General features: G+C 39.9%; 1 protein-coding gene across 2 annotated transcripts in view; it reads left to right on the top strand.

Annotated features, from left to right (window-relative positions):
* Positions 1-24,703, top strand: part of cdh8 (cadherin 8) — a 119,142-nt gene that overhangs the window by 73,469 nt on the left and 20,970 nt on the right. For both annotated transcript variants that reach the window (XM_039795904.1, XM_039795905.1), the window contains exons 4-7: positions 479-598; positions 10,159-10,326; positions 10,592-10,779; positions 21,553-21,800. In XM_039795904.1, the coding sequence (XP_039651838.1) occupies positions 479-598; positions 10,159-10,326; positions 10,592-10,779; positions 21,553-21,800 (724 nt within the window). The remainder of the gene's footprint in view (positions 1-478; positions 599-10,158; positions 10,327-10,591; positions 10,780-21,552; positions 21,801-24,703) is intronic.

The following is a 24,703-nucleotide window of genomic DNA, read 5'->3' as shown; positions in this document are numbered from 1 at the left end:
GATGTATTCCAAAGTTGGCATAAATTAAAATAAAGTTATTGTTCCATTTGCATATTACCTTTAAAAAAGTACACAATTTTAAATATATGCATTATTAATGTTGTACCAATTCAACACTTGTATATTTTGTTGACATATAAAGGGGGGCTGGGAGGATTTGGCAGTTTTTTCTATATCAAGTTTTCTGTGAAATGTTTGATAAAGCCTTGCTTTTAAAGTGAGCTGCCCTCCCCATACCAATAATTTCCATACTGTCCCTCATGTACTGAATTCCAAATATACTGATATAAATGGCTAATATTTCAGAGCAACACACTTGAAAATGCGTTGTCAAGCTTGTCTGAAACAGATGGCATCAGATTTTTTTGAACAAATCAACCCCACATAGGGTTGAGTAGGCTCATCTTGATTGCCACAGCTTTGTAGAGATGATTGCCTATAGAGGTATAGTTCATAAGTCTGTCTTTTTGCCCCACAGGTACCCCAGTTACCCGGGTAACAGCTACAGATGCTGATGATCCAGTGTACGGGAACAGCGCTAAACTAGTCTACAGCATACTGGAGGGACAACCATATTTCTCTGTAGACCCCAACTCTGGTAAGTGCAGTTCTCTGTTTGTTGGTGTTTGCTAAGATTCATTTCTATTCTGTGGGCACAAAGCTGCGAGGGTTGTGTCCCTCCACCATAAGTAAGTGTCACACACTGGAGGCCATTTTGGAACATATTTGACACATTGGATATAAGAGTCACCTGTGCAGGATGGTCACGTCAATGTGTTGCTAACTGTAAGCAGCTGTAGTTCAATCAGATATGCAAACATTTGTTACAAGTGCAAAGTAAAAAGGTACATAACTTTGGAGATTAGACTAAAAAAACCAAACATATCCCCCGATGGAGCCTAGACACTGTTGGTGGCGACTAAAAACCCGAAGACCGGATGAAAAAAAGCCAACAGGGAACCGTCAGCCGGAAGAAGACCGGGAACACTGAAAATACAACTGACTGGCACAGATTTAAAACATGGTTGTCATGCTGTGATTGGCTTGAACATACATGCCCGTAAATCATTGGTTTACGTTTACACAAACGTCACTCCCACAAACCAGCTGTCAGTTATCAGTTTAAGAGAAGAGTGTAAACGTTAATGAAGTCTCCCTGACAGAATTTGCACTGAGCTACATTATTACACTATTTAGCATGCTTAATGCTACAAGCAATAATACAGAGGTCTAGTCTGATCATTATGACCGAAAAAAAGGAGACACAAAAGGAGGACACCTCTGTGGGGCAGGCAAAGCTCTTTGTGTTATTCATTGTTTGCCTGACAAAGCCTGACGGAGATCTCGTTGAGATCGAAACCTTAATTCATTACATTTAATGGGAGCTATTTATACAGCATGCAAATGCTTTGTCAGTTTCTAACCAATGGAGAGCATAATGTAGTACAATATGTAGCAAATGAACGCCACGCCCATAATGGGACAAAAAGGAAAGAAATAGGCTTAACAGTGAGACAGTGATTACATCTATGGATTATTTCAGTGGTCCTTTTCTTCTCGACACAGCCATCCACATCAGGCCAGAACCTTTCAGTATTTAAACATTTGACTTTTTCAATACCTGCTTCAAATTAGAATAAGCTTACAAAGTCACCTCAGGTCAAGTTGTGGGCTATCTCAATGGAAGTATGTCCCAACTCACTGTCGGGAATACATTTACCTTAGAAGGGTCTTATTTATTGTAGATGCAGATATAGGGGAAGCTCCTACCTTAACTGTGAGGCCTATGCTTTCTGTGTATCACACCCACAACAAACAACTCAATATATAGACTGTATACACCTTTGAAGCAAGCAGTATGCAGTGCACAATTATAATGCAAGTTTTTTTTACTTCTTTCGATTACTAAAATATATTTTCACAGCACATACCAATTTTCTTTCATCTAAAGGCAAGAAGGTTTTCTGAAAAATAAAGATTTTGACTTTGACTGTATAACTGGTACACACGTACCAAAGACGCTGGTATCGGTCCTGCTGCTGTGTGATGGCTTAAATGTAGTTATAAACAAATTATTCACTGCCATGTGAACATAATCTGTAAGATGTATTAATTAAATGCATTACATACTGAAATGTAGAGCCAAGATCTGCACTGTCTAATAAAAAAATATAAAATCGATTGAAAAATAATCAATGTCAACACCCAGTTGACAGTTCATTTGTTTGGCGTTCAAAACGCGGACATAACATTAACACAAACTCAGTGGGGGAAACGTCACGACAACTCAGAAAACACAATCCTCTTTAGCAGTTCTCTCACTGAGCCGTTCCAACTAGAGTTTAGATTCTCTGCCCCAGCCCGAGCCCGAACTTGACCCGGCCGGGTCGGGCCGATATTTCCCGCCACTATCCTCGGGCCGGGCCGACAGCAGATATAGTCTCTCCTTTTTCTTTTCTTTTTAAATGTCTTCATTGAGTTTTTCCAGGACAAGCACAATATACATTACAGCAGCACCCCATGGACTACAAGTTGACAATACAAGAAATGTCCAGATAAGCAAGCAAACCATTACAGAACCAGTAATGAAACAGGCAAAGATATGGTCTCTCCTATATCCAGCACTGTTGTCGGCCAGCGCGTCGGCATGCAGACCGTGGCGAAGGACAGTATTAATTAGGTGATCGAGACAAGAAAGTCTCCTATATGGTTCCAGGGCTTTGATTATGTTGCTGCCTTGATCTGTTACCCAGACTATTCAGCTGAGGAAGCTATAGGTTGAGTTTTTTTTTTTTTTTTTTTTAAGTTTCTTCATTTGGATCCATTTCCATTCTGAGTAAACAAACATTGCAGTTTACATGCTTCGTCCTTGTTGCATTATTCATTAAGATAATTCTTAATTACAGATTTCTGTAGTTTAAACAACTCTGAATTGTAGTTGAGAACGTCAGTTATATGTCAGTTAATGTGTCAGGCCAGGCCGGGCTCGGGCACAACGTGCACGGGCTCGGGTAGGGTCGGGCTTGATTTTTTTGGGCCCAATCTAAGCTTTAGTTCCAACACAACACGTCCTTTCGAGTCTGCTTCATTTCTGCTTTTCAGCTCCATGACACAGATAAGCCCAGCCCGGCGGCCATTAGAAGCCCACAGTGGGATTACGACGTGACATTCGTAAATCAGTTTACATGCATTTATAACACTGCCTGAGTTTGGCAGCAGAGCTCTCCGTTCTGTGTAGATTGAAATGAAAAAGAAAGCCAGATGTGACTGCAGTGAGAGGGTGGTTTTTAATGTACATGTGCACTGCCCACAGGTGCAACAGGTTGTTCAGGTTCCAGCAGGTGGAGATGCAACAGTTTCCCCACCTGCTGTCTCAACTAAAGTCACCTCACACTATTGCTGTGCATTAGGCTAAAAATGCATACATTTTCTGAAAGGGCAATAAAGAGATTCATAGTAAATACGGAAAAAAAACACTTATCAGAAGACAACTTGGCAACTTTGTTAACGAGCGTGGTGTTCACCACCATGTGTATGTCTGCATAACTTCTTTATGGCAAGCCTGTGAGGGACAACATTAGCAAACGCATGCTAAACGGGAGCTGACAATGTTGGTTATAGCTTTAAAAAAGGACTGCAGGTAACTCAGCCCATCTGTTTTTGAAATGCTTGTAGATTATCGCTGCATGAGGCTGCTAATAACTTGGGCTCCGGGGCTCGCTCCGTTTCTCTACCCCTTCCCTCTACAGCTGCACACTTATGTTTCAATCACATCAGCAGGGGCACTGTAGCTAAAATGAGGAAAATTATAATGAAATAATACAGAAAAATATCGTTGCATGGATAAATAAACAAAAAAAGCACCCACACAGCTGATATGCTGAGGGAAACAGGAATAAGACCCCGCTCTGTGTATGTGGCTCCTACAGTAATACATTTAATAAGGAAACATTTTTGATCTCTCAGAGATCTTCGTCAGGCTTGTCAGCAGCTACTGACATCACTAATGGAAAGTATTATATACACACGATATCACTCACGCATGATTGCAATCTGGATAATACAATCACCCTGGGCCTGCTGAATAAGAGTGATACACATGTAGCCTTTCACAACAGGAAGTAAAAGCTATGTGGGTGAGGACAAAATGATGTCTCTATCAGTGGGATACATCATAGCAATCTCCACAGCGCTGTGGAGTAAGGTCTGGCTACACCACACACACATTCTGGGATAGGAGAAAAAAATGCTCTGGGTTGTTTGTATTTCTTTAAACCAATCACAATCGCTAAGCTCCAGCCTGAGTGACAGTGGCTGCAGCTCATGCCCCTTATTTGATAACTCCTCGACTCCTGAACCGGAAGTTGTTCTGTCCCTCCTCTGTGAAGGCCTTCTTAAAGCTCTTATTTCTGCTCCGAGGACCAAGGAGGGATCATCGAGGAAGGATCATCAAGGAGCTATAGCCGCGAATACACGAGAGCAGCCTTCCCCGAAAGCCGTGCAGCTGAAGGAGTTGCTAACTCCGCCCGTACAGCTGACAAGTTCATGTGACGCTTCAGAGGAAAGGACAGCTCATCCCTCTAAAACACAACTCTCCAGTTGAAATTGTTAACACCTTTAGATTCTTAGGCATCCACATTTCAGACACCCTCACATGGTCCTTCTATATCAGCTGTGCCATTAAGAAGGCACATCAGAGGCTTTACTTTTTGCGGTGTCTTAAGAAATACGGTGTGTCTCTTAACATTCTACTGAACTTCTACCGCTGTACAATTGAGAGTATACTGACAGGTAATATTGTAGTGTGGTTTGGCAGGGCTACTTCACATGACCTTAATCTACTGACAAAAGTGGTCAGGACTGCATCTAAAATCATCGGGGTTCCCCTTGAATCGCTCCAACAAATTTACTGGAAACGGAGCACTAAAAAGGCACAAGGTATTATACAGAATTCCAGTCATCCTTCACACAATCTCTTCTCCCATCTTCCATCGGGGAGACGTTTGCAGAGCATCCAAACGCACACAACACGTTTCAGAGATTATTATTATTAAGGTTATTGAACGATAGCACAACAGGAAGGAGGGCTGTGGTCTGAACTAAGTCACTTATGTATATTATGTTATTATTGACTGGTGCTGAGAGAGTGCTAAGGTACATTGTATTTCATTGCTGTGGTAATTCGTACTAATATGCATATGACAATAAACTTGAACTTGAACATGAACATTTGCTCGTTGCCTCTCTCTCTGATGATTTCGCGAGGAAGGGAGGCAAGTGGAGGAGTCGGGGATGCAATTTAAGGGCAATGGGACGTACCCAGTGGCTCTGCAAAATAGTCTCAGGAAGGAACTGGTTTTGGCGGAACCCCGCAAAAGAAAACGCCACATACAATATTAAATTATGTTAACTGTTGACACAATACCAAAACGTGAGTTATTTCAATTAGCTGGATACATGGTAAAAATTAATTTGCTCTTCCAGTGTATCGCCGTGTGTACTTCGTCCAGAGCAATCTTCTCCAACCGGTCCCAAAATGTCCCAGTTAGATAATAAATGCCGTAAACATATTCTTTGTAAATCTTTACAACCATTCCCCGAAAGGACCAAGTAGGTCTGCCTTGTTGCACAATCCAAATTTTCATCAAAAGTTGCCATTTCCAGCGTGTAGCTTTCCTGGAAACGAACAGAGTTTGAGAACGGCTACACAGAGAGAGAGGAAGGTGAGGATGTCCAGGGTGAGAATTACCCTGGACATGCTCTTCCGTTGATTCAGACTACATCAAGACAAATGGCTTCTCTATTATGTTTGGCCTGTTTTAGCTAGTTCCATAAATCGTCAGTAACATACTGTATGCTTCAACAATGGGTTGCATGAAAGTCATTTCACATAGTAAAACTACTGAATTATAACATTCATAAGGGCACCAATGAGTGGTGGAGAGTTTTTCCATTAGCTTATTGGTCGTCCTAAATGCTAAATGGGCCAGTACTCATATGCTGCTGTGTAACATCATCATGCGTTATGAGTTCATAATAATAACAACAACAACAATAATAATAATAATAATAATAATAATAATAATTACTTGCTCATTTCACATGGCACATTCTTCAGGAGCGTCACCATGCATAAATTTATCTCAAAACAGATTCCAGATTGGATCTTTAATTGCTTTTTCAGCTGACTTTTTAACATGTGTCTGTAAGCAATATGATTAAATAATGGTGGAAATTACATTAATAAGAAATGAGATGGAAATCGACTGCTCACAATTTTGGAAAATAGCACACAATAAACAAGCTTCAAGAAAAGGGAGTCTCTAAATGTATGCACATAATTAGGACCAAGGCTTAGTTCAACACAAAAATCGGGCTGGTCCTCCTCAGGGCTATAGGTGTCTCCGTCTCCGAGCAACATGCAGACAGACAATTTAAGGATTAGCATGCATGTTTGTGTTATCGCGGCACACATGCAGATGGCTCATTCAAGTGAGCCAGATGTTTTAATGAATGTTAATGACAAATAAAAGGTAAGGGGGAAAACAACCATTAGAATGTCTTTGACACTTACAACGCCACATTGGAAATGAAAAGCATTCAGCAAATAAATAAACATCATGCCCCAATTCATCACTTGGTTAATGGTCGGTGAGGAAGAAAAAAAAAAAAGTTGAGGCAAATATCTATGGAAATGAGTGTTTGTCTATCCTCCCTTTTCAGTGATTAGGAATTAATTTGAATAATTAACGATGATCAACACAGATGAGTGTTGCTTCTAGCATGAAGTGTGTTTGTGTGTGCGTGGAAGCTGGAGGATGAGTGACTTGTTTGTGTTGCCTTTTTTTATGTATGGGTTCTATTGTTTACGTGACTGGAGGAGAGGTAGGTTGTTGATGCCAGTCAAAGCTCATGTTTTACTGCTTAGACCAGTGACATAATACAGCATGTAGAGCAGGGGTTCTCAGGCGTATCACTCAAAGATCTGCATCTGATTATTATTATTTTTTTTTTAAGTTATAGGTCCGGAACGATTGGCAATAACAAAATAACATTCAATCAACTCACTTGTAACTTTTAAGTAACATCCAGTCAAGTTGAGTACTCGGTACACTTTTGTCCCCAACAGTATACTGTATATAAATAACGTATTGTATTGATTACACAAGGTATGGGCTGGGTCTACATTGACTTGCCGTTCAGTCCGGATCCGACCTTGGTCCGGACTTTGAGAAGCCCTGATGTAGAGTATAAGTTCTGCTTTTGCACACTAAGCATACGCCCATATATGTTTGATTATTGCTACACGTAGCAGATATTAGAATAAGGTGGGAGAAAAGTTAGATTAAAATCCTTTATTTAATTGGGCATCTTAATGGTTTAAAAGGGCGACCCATTTCTTTCTCTGATGACAGATTTGTGTCCACTCACTCTATCATTCAGATGCTCTGTGTGTGTCCCATGCACATTTACAAGGACAAGTGAGAGGATACACTTCATACTGTACTGTGTTCCAGGTTAGGAGTGCTTAAAATAAACCTTTTTCTATGCCCGGTTTCATTTTTTATCTTTAAGAGCATTTAAAGGTTAAAGGTTATCTGGATTTACTGCATTTGAAACTCAGCACTCGGCCGCTGCATTGTCTCTTACAGTGCTCTTTTTTCTTTTGCCAATATATGTATTGGTTTTCACTTTTACAACAAGTAGAATATGGATACATTATGACATCCCCAGGAGAGAGAAAAAGTACAAAAGACCAAACAAAAGAAACAAACAAGCAAACCAAAAACACAGGACAGCAGCTCAGATTAATAACACCGGGGGGGTTACAACGATAATGTACAATTAATAATTACTAATTTTGAATTAAAGGGTTCAATGTGTTGTTGGATCCCTTATCTGTTACTGCATTCACAATGGTATGCCACTGGTCCCAGCATCTATATATGAATGTAACATTCAAATATAACTTAAACAAATCTTTTAATTGAACATCCTCTGAAAAATATAAATCTTAACCCTAACTTAAACAGCTAAAAAAACCATACTTTATCACCTTGATATTGTTTGAAAAACCTGATTTTGAACTAATGACATGTTTCAGAAGTCCACTACAGATAATGGAACATTAAATAGAGTGGAGGTTTGTATGCTGTGGTGTGATTGGTGTCGACGGTACTTTTTGTGCTGAACTACCCCTCTCACTTCCCAAATAATTTGGATTTGTTTGGACAGCTTGTTTATAAGAGGCCTGGCAGGACGTCAGACCTCTCTGTGGTCTAATTTACCACAAACATAAGAATATATATATAAGTTCATGCATAGACCATATAACATATACAATCAAAAGTACAGTACAAGCCCAGTTCGTGGCAAATTAAAATGGTAACCTTAATACTTTTCTACATATAATAAGTTCAGAAGAAAAGCATAAACATATTTTTTATTGCATTTAAAGGACAAAAAATGTAATGTTATTTTAACATATACTGTATAGCAGTGGTGCCTGTGGGACCCAAGCAATGATGAACTAAAGCCAATGTCAACAATGAACAAAAATCAAGATCAAAATATTTCACTTGGTGGATGGGAAGATCTATAAAATATAGACATGGAGACATACTATGAAAGTAAACTTATGGTCTTGGGTCTGGGAGTAGTGGTCTATGGTGCTAATGTCCAAAATCCAATGGTCCACATCGATTCGTTGTGCTGATTAGAGCTGTAATCGGGTCTTAAAAGTTCAGCCCAACAAGGCCCGAGCCCGACAGAAATCGGCCCGAGCCCAATAAGTACATTTTGATTGACAACTTTTTAAAAGCCCGAACCCGTTTACAGCCCGACATTATTCAAATGTGAGCACGCACACAGTCTTTTGCCTTTTGTCAAGAATTAGTCATTTATATATTTTTTAACATCATTTATTCATGACTAACGTAGGTTATAGGCCACTTGGAAGTTGGAACAGAGAAATAAAATAAGTCCTCCAGAGGCCAGCCTCTGTTTCACCTCCTCAACATCCATTTTTGCGCTAATCGAAACGCATCACCTGACCGCTCATTTACCGCGCAACCCTGAGCGCAAGCCCGAGCACGTGTAAAATTATCGGGTCCCGTCGGGTTCGGGCAAAGATCGTCAGCTCTAGTGCTCATCCCATGGTCACCAAATACACATACTTATTTTTGTATATTTTTGCTTGTTTGTTCATTACTGTGGAGATGTTATTAATGTTTAGAGCGAAGGGAATTATGGCAATGTCAACATGTAATGCTTGAGGTGGAGGTGACACAACAAGGTAATGGCGCCTTCCTCCAATGTGGTCTTGCTGTTGAAGTTAGGTGGCTATTTTGTTTGCAATGTCCTTCACATTCTCTAGTTTTTTAGATAATCGTTGTGCGTGACTCCCAAAACCAAAACTGACCCTGAAATTGTGCTACATCTCAAAGGAAAATCTATCAGAAGAATAGAAAATGCAGGCACAGACAACATCCTAACCCCTCCCACGTTTTTTTTCATCATAGCCAAGCATATTCTCATTGTCTGAGGCAGCACAGGACCAAGGCACGGTGTCATGCCAAAGCCTGGATTTTATGAGGGGTTTTATATTCATTTGATGATCCTGCGGGCCTCTGTTTCCTGAGTGGATTAGCCGTATATGCCGGTGCTGAGCCCTTTTTATATTCAGCGCCGTGGCAGAGTCAATAAGGTCCATTCTGCATACAATATTCAAGATTATACAAGACAGACAGCATAATTCACACTCAATCAGAATACAAATGACTGCAGACGGCGGAACAGCACATTCAAAAAACAAACACAGCTGATTCTCGGTGCTGGGACTGGCTCAGCCATGGCCACCTTGCCATGCTCTGCTCAGACTGTGAATAAACCTGCCAGGGATTTTATATATATATATATATATATATATATATATATATATATGTGTTTTACCTCTGCTTTGTATGGAGTCCTTGTTTTGTAAAGTGATGATCTAAAATAATGCAACCTACAAAACTGGGGAGTAAGGGGGGGCGTGAAGGTTACAGTATGCCTGGCTTTTTCTTGTGCGTGCTTGTGTATACTCGCATGAGCATCATTACAATGATGTGCAGAGTGTATCAGTCATGTTTATAATTGCATCAATGTTTCCACCTCCAGCGACCATAAAAATCGCTCTTCATGGGATGGATCGGGAGATGAGAGAGGAGTACCTGGTGGTCATTCAGGCTAAGGACATGGGAGGACACATGGGGGGCTTGTCTGGAACTACGACTGTCACCGTCACGCTAACGGACATCAACGACAATCCACCAAAGTTCTCTAAAAGTACGTAACGCCATGACTTTAAACGTCCCAAATCAAATTTGAAGGAGAAACAAATAACTGCTGCTTTAAATGAGTATTTCTCTGATTGGTCATAATTAGGGAAAATAAATGTTATTTTGTAAATTTAATCAAACAGGCTCCTCAGAAACTAATTCCAACTGCTGGAAAGTCTAATGATGATGCAGTACTGTAATATGCTTTCCTAACTTTGTTCAGTTTGATCAACATTTGTGGAAACCAAAGAGTTATGTGTGTTCCTCCCTAGGTTTGTATGAGTTTGTGATACCTGAAGACCTACCCATAGGGAAAATGGGCGGCAAGGTGAAGGCAAACGATAGAGACATCGGCGAAAATGCCAAGTCAACGTATAACATCATCGAGGGAGACGACCAAGGCATGTTCGAGATTGTCACAGACATGCAGACACAAGAAGGGATTCTACGACTGAAAAAGGTAAGACCCTGAGGCCCGCTGCCAATGGCTAAAGTCAACTCCTCATAAGTCACTGACAGTCAAACACAACAGGGTCATGGAGCAGTTGGTAGCAAACGGTAATGTGTTTTTGCAAGGTGCAGTTGCACACGCTAATGTTAGCTGGAAAAATAGTTAGTTTAAGCCATGGGCAGCAGCAAAGGCCAAATGTTCAGAGCAAAGCCCGGCTTTTTTACGGTTTATCATGCGTGTTATTTTTTTGTGCTATATGCAGTCATAGAAACCCACGTGTTTTAAATGGAATGGCCTGAGCCAAGTGCGGCAGGATTGGAAAAGAGAGCCCCTACCCCTACAGACTTTTTTCTCAGCTCCTGCCACTGATATTGGGAGCACCAGTTAAGGGGAGTTCCCAGTGGCCAGCTCATATGTCCTGACAGTCAACAAAGCAAGAAAAGTATACACAACACATGACAGCTACGTTGTAAAAGTGCTTACTCACAACATTACATTACATTGCATGTCATTTAGCTGACACCTTTTTACAAAGAGACTTCCAATTAAGTGATTTCAACCTTGTAGGAATTATATATATATATATATATATATATATATATATATATATATATACACACACATACACACACTACTGGTCAAAAGTTTGGGGTCACTTAGAAATTTCCATTCCAGTCCATTATAGACAGAATAACAGCTGTGATCAGTTGCATTGTTTTTTTTTACCAGGGCAGCAGTTTTCCGATTCCATTATGTGCTTACATAATTGCAAAAGGGTTCTCCAATGTTTTCTCAGTTAGCCTTTTAAAATGATATCAGATTAGTAAACAGAATGTATCTTTGGAACATTGGATGAATGGTTGCTGATAATGAACAATGTAGATTGCATTAAAGATCAGCCACTTCTTTCTACAGCAGTCGAGAACACTTTTGCAATTATGTAAGCACATAATGTAATCGGAAAACTGCTGCCCTGATTAAAAAAACAATGCAGCTGATCTCAGCTGATATTCTGTCTGTAATGGAGTGGAATGGAATTTCTAAGTGACCCCAAACTTTTGACCAATAGTGTATATATATATATATATACTCAAATTGGGGGACTTCACCATAGTATTACAGTTTGAAGTACACTAACACGTACCAGACGCCGCCTTGTCTCTGGTAACGATGATCCACAAGTGTTACAGTCCAACCTGCTGACTGCCTGACTCTCCCCTTTCCCCTGGATCCCAAACATCAACAACCACGAGCCCCTCAGGTGTGCCTTAATACAGTCATACTTCTATTTCCTTTATTGGTACTATAATTGCCACTGTTCATCATACCAACTGCTAGAATTATTATGAATTATATTTCTCCGTATATCTGTATCAGTGTCTCTGTGTCCCAATCGGCAGCGTCAGATGGCCACCCACCAAGAGTTTCTGCCTGTAAAAGGACGTTTTTCCATCCCACTGTCGCACTTAATGCTTGGGGGGGAAATTGGGGGGTATTGTTGGGTCTTTGTTAATTATAGTGTGGTCTAGCCCTATGCTATCTTTAAAGTGTCCTGCGATAACTCCTGTTGTGATTTGACAGTATAAATCAAATTTAAATGCTCTTATTTCAAACCCAGAGTGGCTGGAATATTAGTTATTTAGTTAGGTGTTTCTGAAATGTTGTCAACCCCATCTACAAACATGAGAGCGGGAATAATATTAGAAACACATTCCATTATAATTGCAATCCAGTACAACAACACCACCACTAACTATGGCCTCATTAATACACTTGTAGTTGAATTAACACCTCTCTGAAATGTGAACATTATAACTTTTCTAAATGTAACTCTGTGGCAGATCTTTTGGATTGCATTCAATTGCATAGGTGTACCAAAAACAGTGGTCAGGGAGTGTTTGAATTAATAGTAATAATAATAATAATAATAATAATAATAATAATAATAATAATAATAGTAATAACAATAATAGTAATACTTTATTCATATAGCAGTGATTTGTATTGCAATAGTTATCAATGTAAGCCCCTTATCTCCACTGACCCTACATACGGCCCTGGCCTGCATCAAGCTGCTATAGCTACTTTCTTTAAGACATAAGAAAAAACTGTATATAAATGTATGTTTTTAATAGTGTCCTAACATAAGGCCCTATTCAGCTTATGTACAACTTCCAGTTAGAATCTGTGCCTTTGATATAAGAGGCTTCACTCAAAGGTACAACATTAAATATTAAGACACTGGGCGGGTGTGAGTATCTAAAGGGGGGCATTTGGTTTTCTTTTCTCACTTCCATTTAAAATGAAAAATCTATGAAAGAAAATAGTACCAAATTCAACTATAACTTTCCCACGGTTGTTGCTTGAAGTAAAGTATGAGCTTTCTTGCTGGACTTTCTGGGTGTGGACATGTAAGCAAATATAGCAAATCTGTGGAAACCATGAGGTCTGAATTGTTTTTTTTCTCAAGATAATCTTATTTTCACATTACAGTCTTGCCCGTTTAGCTGTAGCTGTCTTAGCTAGTGACATTCCTGTCACAAAACCTGAATCTCGAACCTCGAGGCAAACACATTAGCATATCATGGCATGGTACAATGTGATGTTGGTGAAATGTTCCCATCAATAGCATTGTATTAATCAGCTAATTCTGAAGTATAAACAATACACATGCTTTGCTGCTGATAGAATAGGAATCCCATGATCTCATGATGTAAAATGTTTCTAGATATGCAGTACAAATGTAGTATGAATATTTCCTCCAGGATAAAAGCCGTAGAGGTTTGAGCCTGGATATCATTGCTTGCCTGTAGACAATTAGAGCACCCAATCCCTTATTTTTCTCAATATGGAAAATGTGTGAAATTTACATTTGAAAACCGTGATACATTTTAATAACACTGTAACCCCGCGAGCAAGTTTAGACATAGCTGTATCTCAAGGACATCTGTGGAAAATCAAACCGAGGTTTGAACACATGGCATCAAAGATACCATAGCTGTTTATAAATGCATGCATTCTATATTCTAAGTCTATAGCTGCTCGGCTCTGTCGAGGATGTTTGCATGTATTGAATAATACGTGATTGATGGATGGGCGTTCTTCAGTCTTGACTCATGGTTGGTTCAGTGTCTGGAGAGAAAAGCTATACATCATCATATGTGGTATGCCGTTGTGTTGTGATGTAAAATTACATTACCCCAAGGACATGTGGTGTGACTTTGTCAAAGTGTGAACAATGAACTGCGTGAGACGTGGAATGTATGTAATGTACGAGCTTAGGCAATCTGCCGGGACTACGATTCACTGCCAGTAAAGAAAACATCAGTGCTGGAGAACAAACCCGACACAAAGTCATAAAATCCCTAACTGTTGACAAAGCAAATGTCAAATGTGTTATTTTTTTTAGGCAACCTCTACTTCCATGTCCCGCGGAGAGAGACTTGCTCTTCCCGTGCCTTCTCAGCTTCGTCTCCTGATTTGGTTGCCTACATCACTAAAGCAAGATAGATGATAATGTTTTGGGAGAAGTAGCAAGGCATTTCCACACTTACTGTATTTGCATCCCTCCAGACGGCAGCGTCTCAAGTTGAGATGAGTTAAAAAAAGGGAATTGTGCTTTTGCTCTTTTGTTCTATATCCTCACTGGTGTTATCCTGCACCCAGGGTGACAGAAGACAAGACTTAGTGTAACTCTTTCCCCCTGTCAAAAGCTGTATGAGCCTATAAACTGCCATCGCACGTTGAATTCAAATTATTACAGATCCTTTGCGGCAAGGTTAAAAACATATTGATCCAACTGAGGCTGGAGAGGCACAAGCCAGGCGAGAGATTTTTTGCTGTTTGGGTTTTAAGCTTTTTATCTACCAGTCCCCAGGCCTGTCGAGGGATGTTAGTGGGATGCTGAGCTTTCACCCCTGCAGCCAACGCTGAACTTTGATGTATCTAAATGGCCTGTGTGTACATACTGATTTGATGCTAACGCTTGAGAGAGACCGAAAAAATGACACAGCGGTGACGTGGGGTGGGACATGACGGTGAGGGGTTGTTTACACAGGAGAAACTAGAATAGCTCTTTGTTGTTGTCCCCCATTTAGAAGTTTAGCGTCATTTGGTTAAGCCATGTTGTTTACCAGGAACATGTACAGTAAGAATTGAAACTGGCCATGCAACCTCGACTCCAAAATGTCTCGTACACAGCTCTACTGTTTTTCTTTTGTACTTGCAATTCACTTTTTCATAGTCAACAGTAGCTGTGCAGCAGTATGCATGCTAATACAAATCAAAGTGGCTCTCCCTGGATTACTCATTCAAAGCGCTGTGTGCGTTTATTGAATAAATCATTTGAGCTGGTCAAAATACGACTTGTATTCTGATTCCATGGGTAGGATAGCATACACTATTTAAAAGAGCGGCCTCTTGGATTTTGTAATTTATATTAAATATATAAATAATGAATCAAATTTAACTAGGCTAATCAGAGAAGCTGTTCACCACTGTTTTCTTTAAACCATACAAGTGAGATTGGTGTAATTAAATATGTCAGCAGCAGCAACAGTAAGAGTCCCCTTCTCCCCTTTCTCCTCTCTGTTAGGACACAGGAAACAAATACAATTAGTTGTTTCTGCATGCCTGTCAAGTGGGAATTAAACTGAAATATATTGATACGGTAGAAGCCATTTTTCATGGAATTTAATGGTGAGTTATGTATGTAAATGTGAGCCCACAAAATTTACTAGCACTCTTAAAGCTGAGAGAAAAACAACCCCGTAGGTCGTTTGTGCTAGCACCTTATTACAACGTTTTATTGTTAGGTTGCGCCCTCTAGTGGCCGCCGTAATAATTACAGGAGCAAAGCAGGAAGTAATTTCAGGTAGTATTAAGAGCCAGAACGGCTGTTAATTAGGTGGATTGGTCAAAGAAACACAGGACTTACACCAGGGAGACTGGTGTTCGTGTTCCGTTGTTCTGTTGGAAGATAAAAGTAAACGTCAAGTTATTTTGACTTCACGGAGCAAACCGCCTGCGTAATTACTTCATGTACGCACAAACAGTACAGTGAAGTACAGTAAAGTAATGTAAAAAATTTACTGATTTTAACCCAAACCCCAATCCATATATCCAATATTTTTTGTGCCTAAACCTAACCAATCTGCAACACGACAACAACGTTAACCATGTGTTTAAAACCGCAACCTTTACGTTTAGGTATAAGGATGAAAAAACGCTCCTGTATTACCTGCCGCTGCTAGGGGCGCTAATTGATGGAATGCTCCTATGTGTCGTATTGGAGGGTAGGAATAAACAACCTATGTGGTCTTATTGGTTTGGAGGACCTGATAATTCATCATGACTGTTTCAACAATTGATAAAATGACTATGTGTAACGTGAAAGTTGTTGCTCATAGTGACAAACATACAAGGATTTAGCATCCCACTCTGAATTTCCCCTCAGCTGTTGAGTGTTTTACTGTCTTTTCGCTCATTATTTTACGGCCCACAGCCTTCAGCAGCTAGAGAGACGGATATGTTATTTTTCAGGAGTATACAAAACAGAGCTAAAGGAGAGTGAATGTTGGACATTCAGGTTACATTCAGGTGGCCACAATACGATGCTAATGTTGCTCTGTGTCTGCTGGACGTATAGGCAACTGTTTGCCAACACATTCATCAGTATTTCAGTGTTGTGTTTACAGCTTATTCTGCTGCCCCATGGGTGGGGGAAAACATGCTGTGGTAATGCCAGTGAAACTTGATGTCTCTCCCCATAAGTTTCCTTACACGGTGCAGCTTTCATTTTGAGAACGGATCACTTGAATTTTGTATGCCCAGTGTTGGTTGCTATCAGTAAGCCAATGGAATGGCTAGAATTACAATATTCAGATGTGACTGTAGTCACCAGCTTAAACATTTTAAAATGATATACTTACATTGTAGTTAGCTTTACCAAGTAAATGACTTTCAAATAATTCATACTAAAATGTCCTGCTCTCCATTTCCATGTAATCCTTTTGACTATCCAGCCACGATCTTTTACAGGCTCCTACTCTCCACTACCCTCTGAATTTAAGTGTAATCCATTGGCTCCAGGTCCAGCCACACTATGTACTTTCTCAGCACAGATGGCAGGATCAGAGAGAGAAAAGGAAGGAATAGGTAAGGGGGAGGGGGGGGGGGGGGGGGGGAGGAGGAGAAAAAGAATAAGAAGGGGAGGTTAATAATGAAAGTGTTCCAAATAGCTTCTCCGACCATGGAGGAGTGGGCTTGGAGAGACTTCAGGGGCTTGGTCTGCCTACTAGTTTCCTGATGACAGGAGTGTAGGAGTCACAGCTGGACCCCCAAATACCCCTCCATGCACCGGCCCCCTTCTGCCCCCGGAGCTCTCAGCACTGGCCCTGTCTGACCCCAGGGACAATCCCTCTTACTCCCTGCCTCTTTCTCAAACTGAATACATTACTCGTTTTGTTCATCTCCATCCTCTCCGTCCTTTTCTCTCCCCAAGCCAGCTCCTATCCCCTCAAGCGGCAAGGCCCACTTTTGATTTCCCTATAAATCCCGGTTATGGAGCGTGGAAGTGACTTGATCCCATTATTCTCGTAGTATGAGAGCGACCAGAGGTGATTCAGAATGAAATTGTGACAGTCCGGGGTGTCCTCGTAGATGCCAGGAGACTAAAATTGTGACTCTTCTCTTTCTTTTAAATATTAATGATGAGCCATCTGTTAAGGAAATACTGGCATAGCAATTGGAAATTGAAATTCCGATTAAACGGATATGTCAGTCACACAATGACATGTTCCGTGCAAAATGTTTTTAGTTCTCTTTGGGGAATTACACCTTTTGTTGATAGTCTTGAATAAGCACCTGTTTGTATTTTATGTGAGCTGGTTATGAAAGCAGTATGAAAGCTTTAATAATCTGCTGTCACTGAGAGCATTAGCAGGGAGATTTGTGTTCTTTCATGCCTATAAAGGTTGTAAAATATTTTCAGGTTGTGCCACTCTGAAATTTACAATTATTGTGTTTCTTTGATTTAAATGAAAATGATGATCAAATAAATTATGTTTGCTGCATTAGACAGTATCACAGTCACTCTCAAACTCTATCTCTTCAGATTAAGGGCCCCTGTGTGTGTAATGGTTATGTTGTTACAACTTATTTTAAACGATTATGATGGCATGATTTTTCTTAGTAGAAAATGAGAAAATTGTTTACAGTTTGGATGCTCAATCGACTCAGCTCAGGGATGGGATAGCAGCATGCATTACTGTCTGCCCGGGGTATTTTGGATACTACCACTGGGGGGGCGCCTAATTTAGAAATGTTCAAATTTTACTCACATGTGCTTTAAGTTTGAATTGCAGCCAATGACACAATCAATTCACATTACTGTAAATGCTAATTTCCCTTTAATTTTCCCTGTGTAGCATCTTTGTGAAGATGCATCTCAAAACAGTATGCCTCATGATGTTAAAATTAACAAAAAATAAATATGATTTCAATAGCGTTGAAATAAATACTAAAAATAAAGTAGCAATAACAGAAAAAAATCTCATTTACAGAGTAAAATCCCTCTGTTCCCAATGGTATTAAATAAAAGTACAGATGCATTTCTTTAGCAACATATACCTAAAGTATCAAAAGTAAATGTACTCATTGTACAGAATGGCTGTTTTTAGATTGTTGTATTGCTTGTGATGTTGTAGCTGGTTGAGGTGGAGGTAACTTTTACTTTACATATATATTGTTGGGTAGTTTAAAATGGTACTCTAGCCAAGTATAGCATTTTAATGAAGTCAGAGGACACAAAAGGCAGATAAAAATAATAATAAAAAGGTCAAAATCAAAGCAGCAGAAAACCAACCTCCAAAAACATTGGACCCCACCTTGCCCATAATGAAACTTAATAACGATAACTAAACTTGAGTTGTAAAATTGGTGGAGTGCCCTTTGTTCTATAACAATGCATAGTATTTTATAAGTTGCTCATACATTATATTTTGCATGTAAAATCTGTCTACCTGTCAGATCAACGTGAGGAATATAAGTGCATTATTTTCCTCTTGAATGCATTGCAGTAGAAGTAGACGATAGAATGACTCGAACATATTCAACTAAATATACTGAAGTAGAGTTGGTTACCGAAACAAGCGACCGGTATCTGCCGGATCAAATGACAACCCAGATTTCGGTGCCACTTAAATTCCTGCTTTGCTCTCTGGTGCTCTGAAACGGACATTACAGACTACAGAAGCATCACTGCATCTGACGCTAGTTACCATTATACTTGGAAGCAGGTACAGGTGCTGGTCATATAATTAGAATATGAAAAAGTTTTTATTTCAGTAATTCCATTCAAAAAGTCAAACTTGTATAATGTATACATTCATTCCACACAGACTGAAATATGTCAAGTGTTTATTTCTTTTAATTTTGATAATTATAACTTACTGACAACTAATGAAAACCCTAAATTCAGTATCTCAGAAAATTAGAATATTGTGAAAAGGTTCAATATTGAAGACACCTGGTGCCACACTCCAATCAGCTAATTAACTCAAAACACCTGCAAAGGCCTTTAAATGGTCTCTCAGTCTAGTTCTGTCAGCTACACAATCATGGGGAAGACTGCTGACTTGACAGCTGTCCAAAAGATGACCATTGACACCTTGCACAAGGAGGGCAAGACACAAAAGGTCATTGCTGAAGAGGCTGACTGTTCACAGAGCTCTGTGTCCAAGCACATTAATAGACCGGTGAAGGGAAGGAAAAGATGTGGTAGAAAAAAGCGTATAAGCAATAGGGATAACCGCACCTGGAGAGGATTGTGAAACAAAACCCATTCAAAGATGTGGGGGAGATTCACAAAGAGTGGACTGCAGCTGGAGTCAGTGCTTCAAGAACCACCACGCACAGACGGATGCAAGCCATGGGGTTGAGTCCCAGAGTCTGGAGGAAGAGAGGAGAGGCACAGAATCCACGTTGCTTGAAGTCCAGTGTAAAGTTTCCACAGTCAGTGATGGTTTGGGGTAGGGCTGCTCGATTATGGAAAAAATAATAATCACGATTATTTTGGTCAATATTGAAATACAAGTTTTAAACAGTAAGTGAATACAGCGTGTCGGGGGAATACAACGTCTATAGACAGTATACTACAGCGGGGGGGGTCAAAGGCAGAGGGACCGCAGGGTTAGCTAACGTTAGCTGTTCCCAGACAACTGAGTTGGTTTTGCCTTTTTTTGCTCACCAAACGCTGCTGCCATCTTTACTCGCGCTGATTTTTTTAAATTCCAGCGGATGATATGCACACGACTTGCCTCCCTGACTGGCTTCGGGAGGGGCGGATGTGCGTGTGCGGATGTGCGCATGCGCGTGTCATTCAGAACACAAGACAAAATAAGTGTTCTTGCAACACAGAACATGGCAAAATAATCGTTTTTTCTCGATTATACTATTTTGGTGATCGTTGGGAGCCGAAATTGAAATTCAATTAATTGCACAGGCCTAGTTTGGGGTGACATGTCATCTGCTGGTGTTGGTCCACTGTGTTTTCTGAGGTCCAAGGTCAACGCAGCCGTCTACCAGGAAGTTTTAGAGCACTTCATGCTTCCTGCTGCTGACCAACTTTATGGAGATGCAGATTTCATTTTCCAACAGGACTTGGCACCTGCACACAGTGCCAAAACTACCAGTACCTGGTTTAAGGACCATGGTATCCCTGTTCTTAATTGGCCAGCAAACTCGCCTGACCTTAACCCTATAGAAAATCTATGGGGTATTGTGAAGAGGAAGCTGTGATACGCCAGACCCAACAATGCAGAAGAGCTGAAGGCCACTATCAGAGCAACCTGGGCTCTCATAACACCTGAGCAGTGCCACAGACTGATCGACTCCATGCCACGCTGCATTGCTGCAGTAATTCAGGCAACAGGAGCCCATGTTCATGTTCATACTTTTCAGTTGGCCAACATTTCTAAAAATCCTTTTTTTTGTATTGGTCTTAAGTAATATTCAAATTTTCGGAGATGCTGAATTTGGGATTTTCATTAGTTGTCCGTCATAATCCTCATAATTCAAAGAAATAAACATTTGAAATATATCAGTCTGTGTGTAATGAATGCATGAATGAATATAATATACAAATTTCACTTTTTGAATGGAATTACTGACATAAATAAACTTTTTGATGATCTTCTAATTATATGACCAGCACCTGTAATGTTAACCTACCGTTAGCTACTGGTTGACTTAAACACGGTCGAAATGCTAAAACCTGAACGGTCTAATGTGTGGCTGTATTTCACTGGAAGGGATTCCAACACCGAGACGTACAACAGTCGGCAACTAAAGACACTGTGTGTGTGTGTGTGTTTGTGTGCGCACTTTGAGTCATATTTGTAGGAGAAACAACACCAATGGGACTTAACTGTGCTTTTTGTTGTTTAACATCAATTGACTGTTGAAATAAGTTATTTTTATTCCATTTCAAACATATTATTTAAATTTGATATGGCCTTGGCAATAAACAACTTTATTGTCGCCAATTGTCTTTTGTTTATTGTTGAAGCACCAGCCCCGTTTTTAAAAGTATAATTTTAGCACCAGTATTGGAAAAACCCAAACGATACCCAAGCCTATACTCATATACAGTACTTGAGTAAATGTACCACTAGGCCTAGATTGTAAATGTGTGATTTGGACAGGTCAGGACGCAGGATAATACCTCTTCTGGACAATGAAGCAGCCCTTGACCACCTGTGTCTTTGTCCCCCCCCCCTACAGCCTGTAGACTACGAGACCAAGAGAGCCTTCACCCTGAAGGTTGAAGCCACCAACATCCGCTCGGAGCCCAGCAGTGGTGGGCCCTTCAAGGACACAGCTACAGTAAAGATCGTGATAGAAGACTCAGATGAACCTCCTGTTTTCGTCAAACCAGTGTATTTACTGGAAGTGAATGAGAACGCCCCCATCAACACGGTCATAGGGACAGTCACCGCCAGGGACCCAGACTCTACTGGAAGCCTCGTCAGGTAAGAGAGTGGATGCAGTTTACAGAGAGCTCAACCTTTACTGCTTACATATTTGCTATTAACTGACAGGAGCTATACAGTAGGGCTGGAACGATTTGATTCTGTCACGATACATGGGTGCCGATTGGATTTGTATTGCGATTTTAGAAGTATTGCGATTGGATAGAATTGAGTATTGCGATTTTCTTTACCTTCTTTCACAAAAACAAAAGCTAAATAATACAATTCTAGAGACATTACAAAAACATTCCTAAAAACTAATTGTTTTTTTAGAAAAATGCACATCACATTTCAGTCAGTCTGACATTTATTTAATTTGTAAAGTACATAACATGTATTTTTTTGTTGTTGCTGGAAACAGATATTATGTAGTCGCCGTCTGTGGTACCATATAAACAGAAAATATTTTGGAGAATCATTGGTAAAAAATAAATAAATAATGGGCGCCCGGGTAGCTCACCTAGAGCATGCGCCCATATATAGAAGTTTATTCCTTGACGCAGAGGAATGCAGGGTTCAGATCCGACCTGCCGCACTTTCCTGCATGTCTTCCCCCTCTCTCTCAACTTTCATATCCAAGCTGTCCTATCAAATAAAGGCAGAAATGCCCCACAAATTATCTTAAAAATAAAAAATATTGGTTCTGGGGAAAATAATCGATTTTTAAAATTGTCCCAACAAAAGAAATCACGATACATATGTGAATCGATGATTTTTTCCCCCCCAACCCTACTATACAATGTAAAAAAATAAATAAATAAATAAACTGAGAAAGAAAAAGCTCTTTAGTGTAACTTCAAGAAGTGATGGGGAGTATAGGTTAACAATGAGCCTTTTCAGACTATAATGAGTTGTTTTAATAAAAGGGTTGACACTGAGGTATGCAATTAAATCTCCTCATGCCTGTGACCTTTGGAGACTATGGTAGAGTCTTTGGCAATGAGGAAGCAACCCAATGATTGCTCTCATTTCCACAGATGTAGATTATGAGTTGAAGGCAGCACAACTTTCACTTCCAATGTATGCCCAGCCCTGCTATATTCTCCTCTTGTGTGACTTATTCTTGGAAATACCACAAGGGCACCTTGTGGAGAGGTTATATAGGCAATTTCTCTCCCTCCATCTTGGCATTTCATTAATTCTCCAGCGACTTGCTGACCGCATTCCCGGGACAACACTCAACAGGTTGTGTGTAATTGCATGGCGAGCAGAGAGTAGGCTGGGTTTCATAGATTGGACGAGGCTATAGAGCAAGGCTGGTTCATTCTACTTTTTTCTTTTTTTTCCTTTTCTGGTGGCATCCTCATGTTTAGTGATGAGATTGCCAGGAGGAATTGAGCCCTTAGGTTGCATGATGTCCCTACCCTGGTAAAAGAGAATTATATTTCAAATGTAATGGCATCTTTTGCTTCTCTCTGTCCTTATTTGGTGTCCTAGCAGAGCTCCTATGTTTGTTGAGCAAGTCTGTGTTTGTTAGAGGGTGATAGCTGAGTTAATGAGTAAAAGTAAAAAGGAAATGATTAGCCAATTGTCAAAACAGCTGCCAATGAACTACTTGAATAATCAACTTCATCAAACAAGTTCTTAAATGCTAAATAGTCTTTTGGTCATTATTTAGTTGAAGTATCAAAAAATTATAAAGGAAACAGACACAGAGAGGGCTTGTATTATAAATGACTGCTTTTTATTTATTTATTTGTACATCCTAAATGCATGAATAATGCATAAAAGTCCAGTATATCATTACATTTAATCTAACAAAAATGTTCTTCTGAATTTCGTGCAAGTGGCTTCTTTGAATGTCTTTTGTTTTGTCCAAAGCCCAAAGTTATTTAGTTTACAATGATGAGAAACAGAGAAAGTTTACAATAGCTTAGTTTCCATCCACTTGTCAATCGAATTATCTAAAGGCAAATAATAGAACAGCTAGAACAGTCTGCTGAGTTCAGAAAAGTACATCGCTTTACTCTAATGCAGCTTTTGAAACCAGGAAAAGATAACACTAACCATATTACAATTTTACGATATCCAAAATCGAAGACAATCTCTAGTCTCATATTACGATATCGATATAACATAGATATATTGCCCAGCTCTAGTTTATAAGGATATGAAACAGAGAAGAGCAGTAAGTTGTCGCACTAGAGAAGCTGGAGCCAGACAACTGTTCTATGCTACGTTTACACGTGGCCGGCTATTTTCATAAACGGACATTTCAACCTCTCAGTTTTCAGAAAAGTGTTCGTTTATATGTACCCGTGTATATATGCCGTCAAGAGCACGCCAGACCTGTAGGTGGCGGTGTAACGAGAAGCTCAAGCCCACGTTAGCCAATCAGAATCCCGACAATAGCAACAACAGCAACCAGTCACGTCCTCTTTCTCTCTCTCGGCTGCCTAAACATCCGCTTGTCTCAGTTTACGTACAAACGTGCAAACAAAGTTTTCCAAAATCTCCACTTTGGCCAGAGTTTTTAGAAATAATCGTTTTCTGTGATAAAAACGGGGTTTTCGTGTAAATGAGAGGCCAAACCGCAGGAAAATATCTGCGTCTTCCCTTCATGTAAACGGGGCCCTAGTGTTTGATTTAAAAAGGACCTGAATGATGAACCAGCTGATCAACCAATCAATTAAAGAACTCATCATTGCAGCTCTAAATGCACATCTTTTGGTCTTTATTTAAATAAATATGATGAAGGAAACATACATTGACAGGGCTGTTATTGTAAATGAGTGTGCGGGGGTGTTAATTTTAAGTGGAAAAAGTCTGGTTTAGCCTATTATTACATTTCATATCCTCAAAATAGCATTTCCTTCTGAATTGTGTGCAGTGTTAATAGCTAGTTACGTTTGCCTACATTCGTGTTATTAGCCTCCTTCAGTGCATCATTATTGAAAGAAAAA

This window comes from Perca fluviatilis, chromosome 3 (assembly GCF_010015445.1).
Source record: "Perca fluviatilis chromosome 3, GENO_Pfluv_1.0, whole genome shotgun sequence".
Lineage (NCBI taxonomy): Eukaryota > Metazoa > Chordata > Actinopteri > Perciformes > Percidae > Perca > Perca fluviatilis.
Note: the sequence above shows the minus strand (reverse complement) of the source record. Positions and strands in the feature narration are given on the sequence as shown.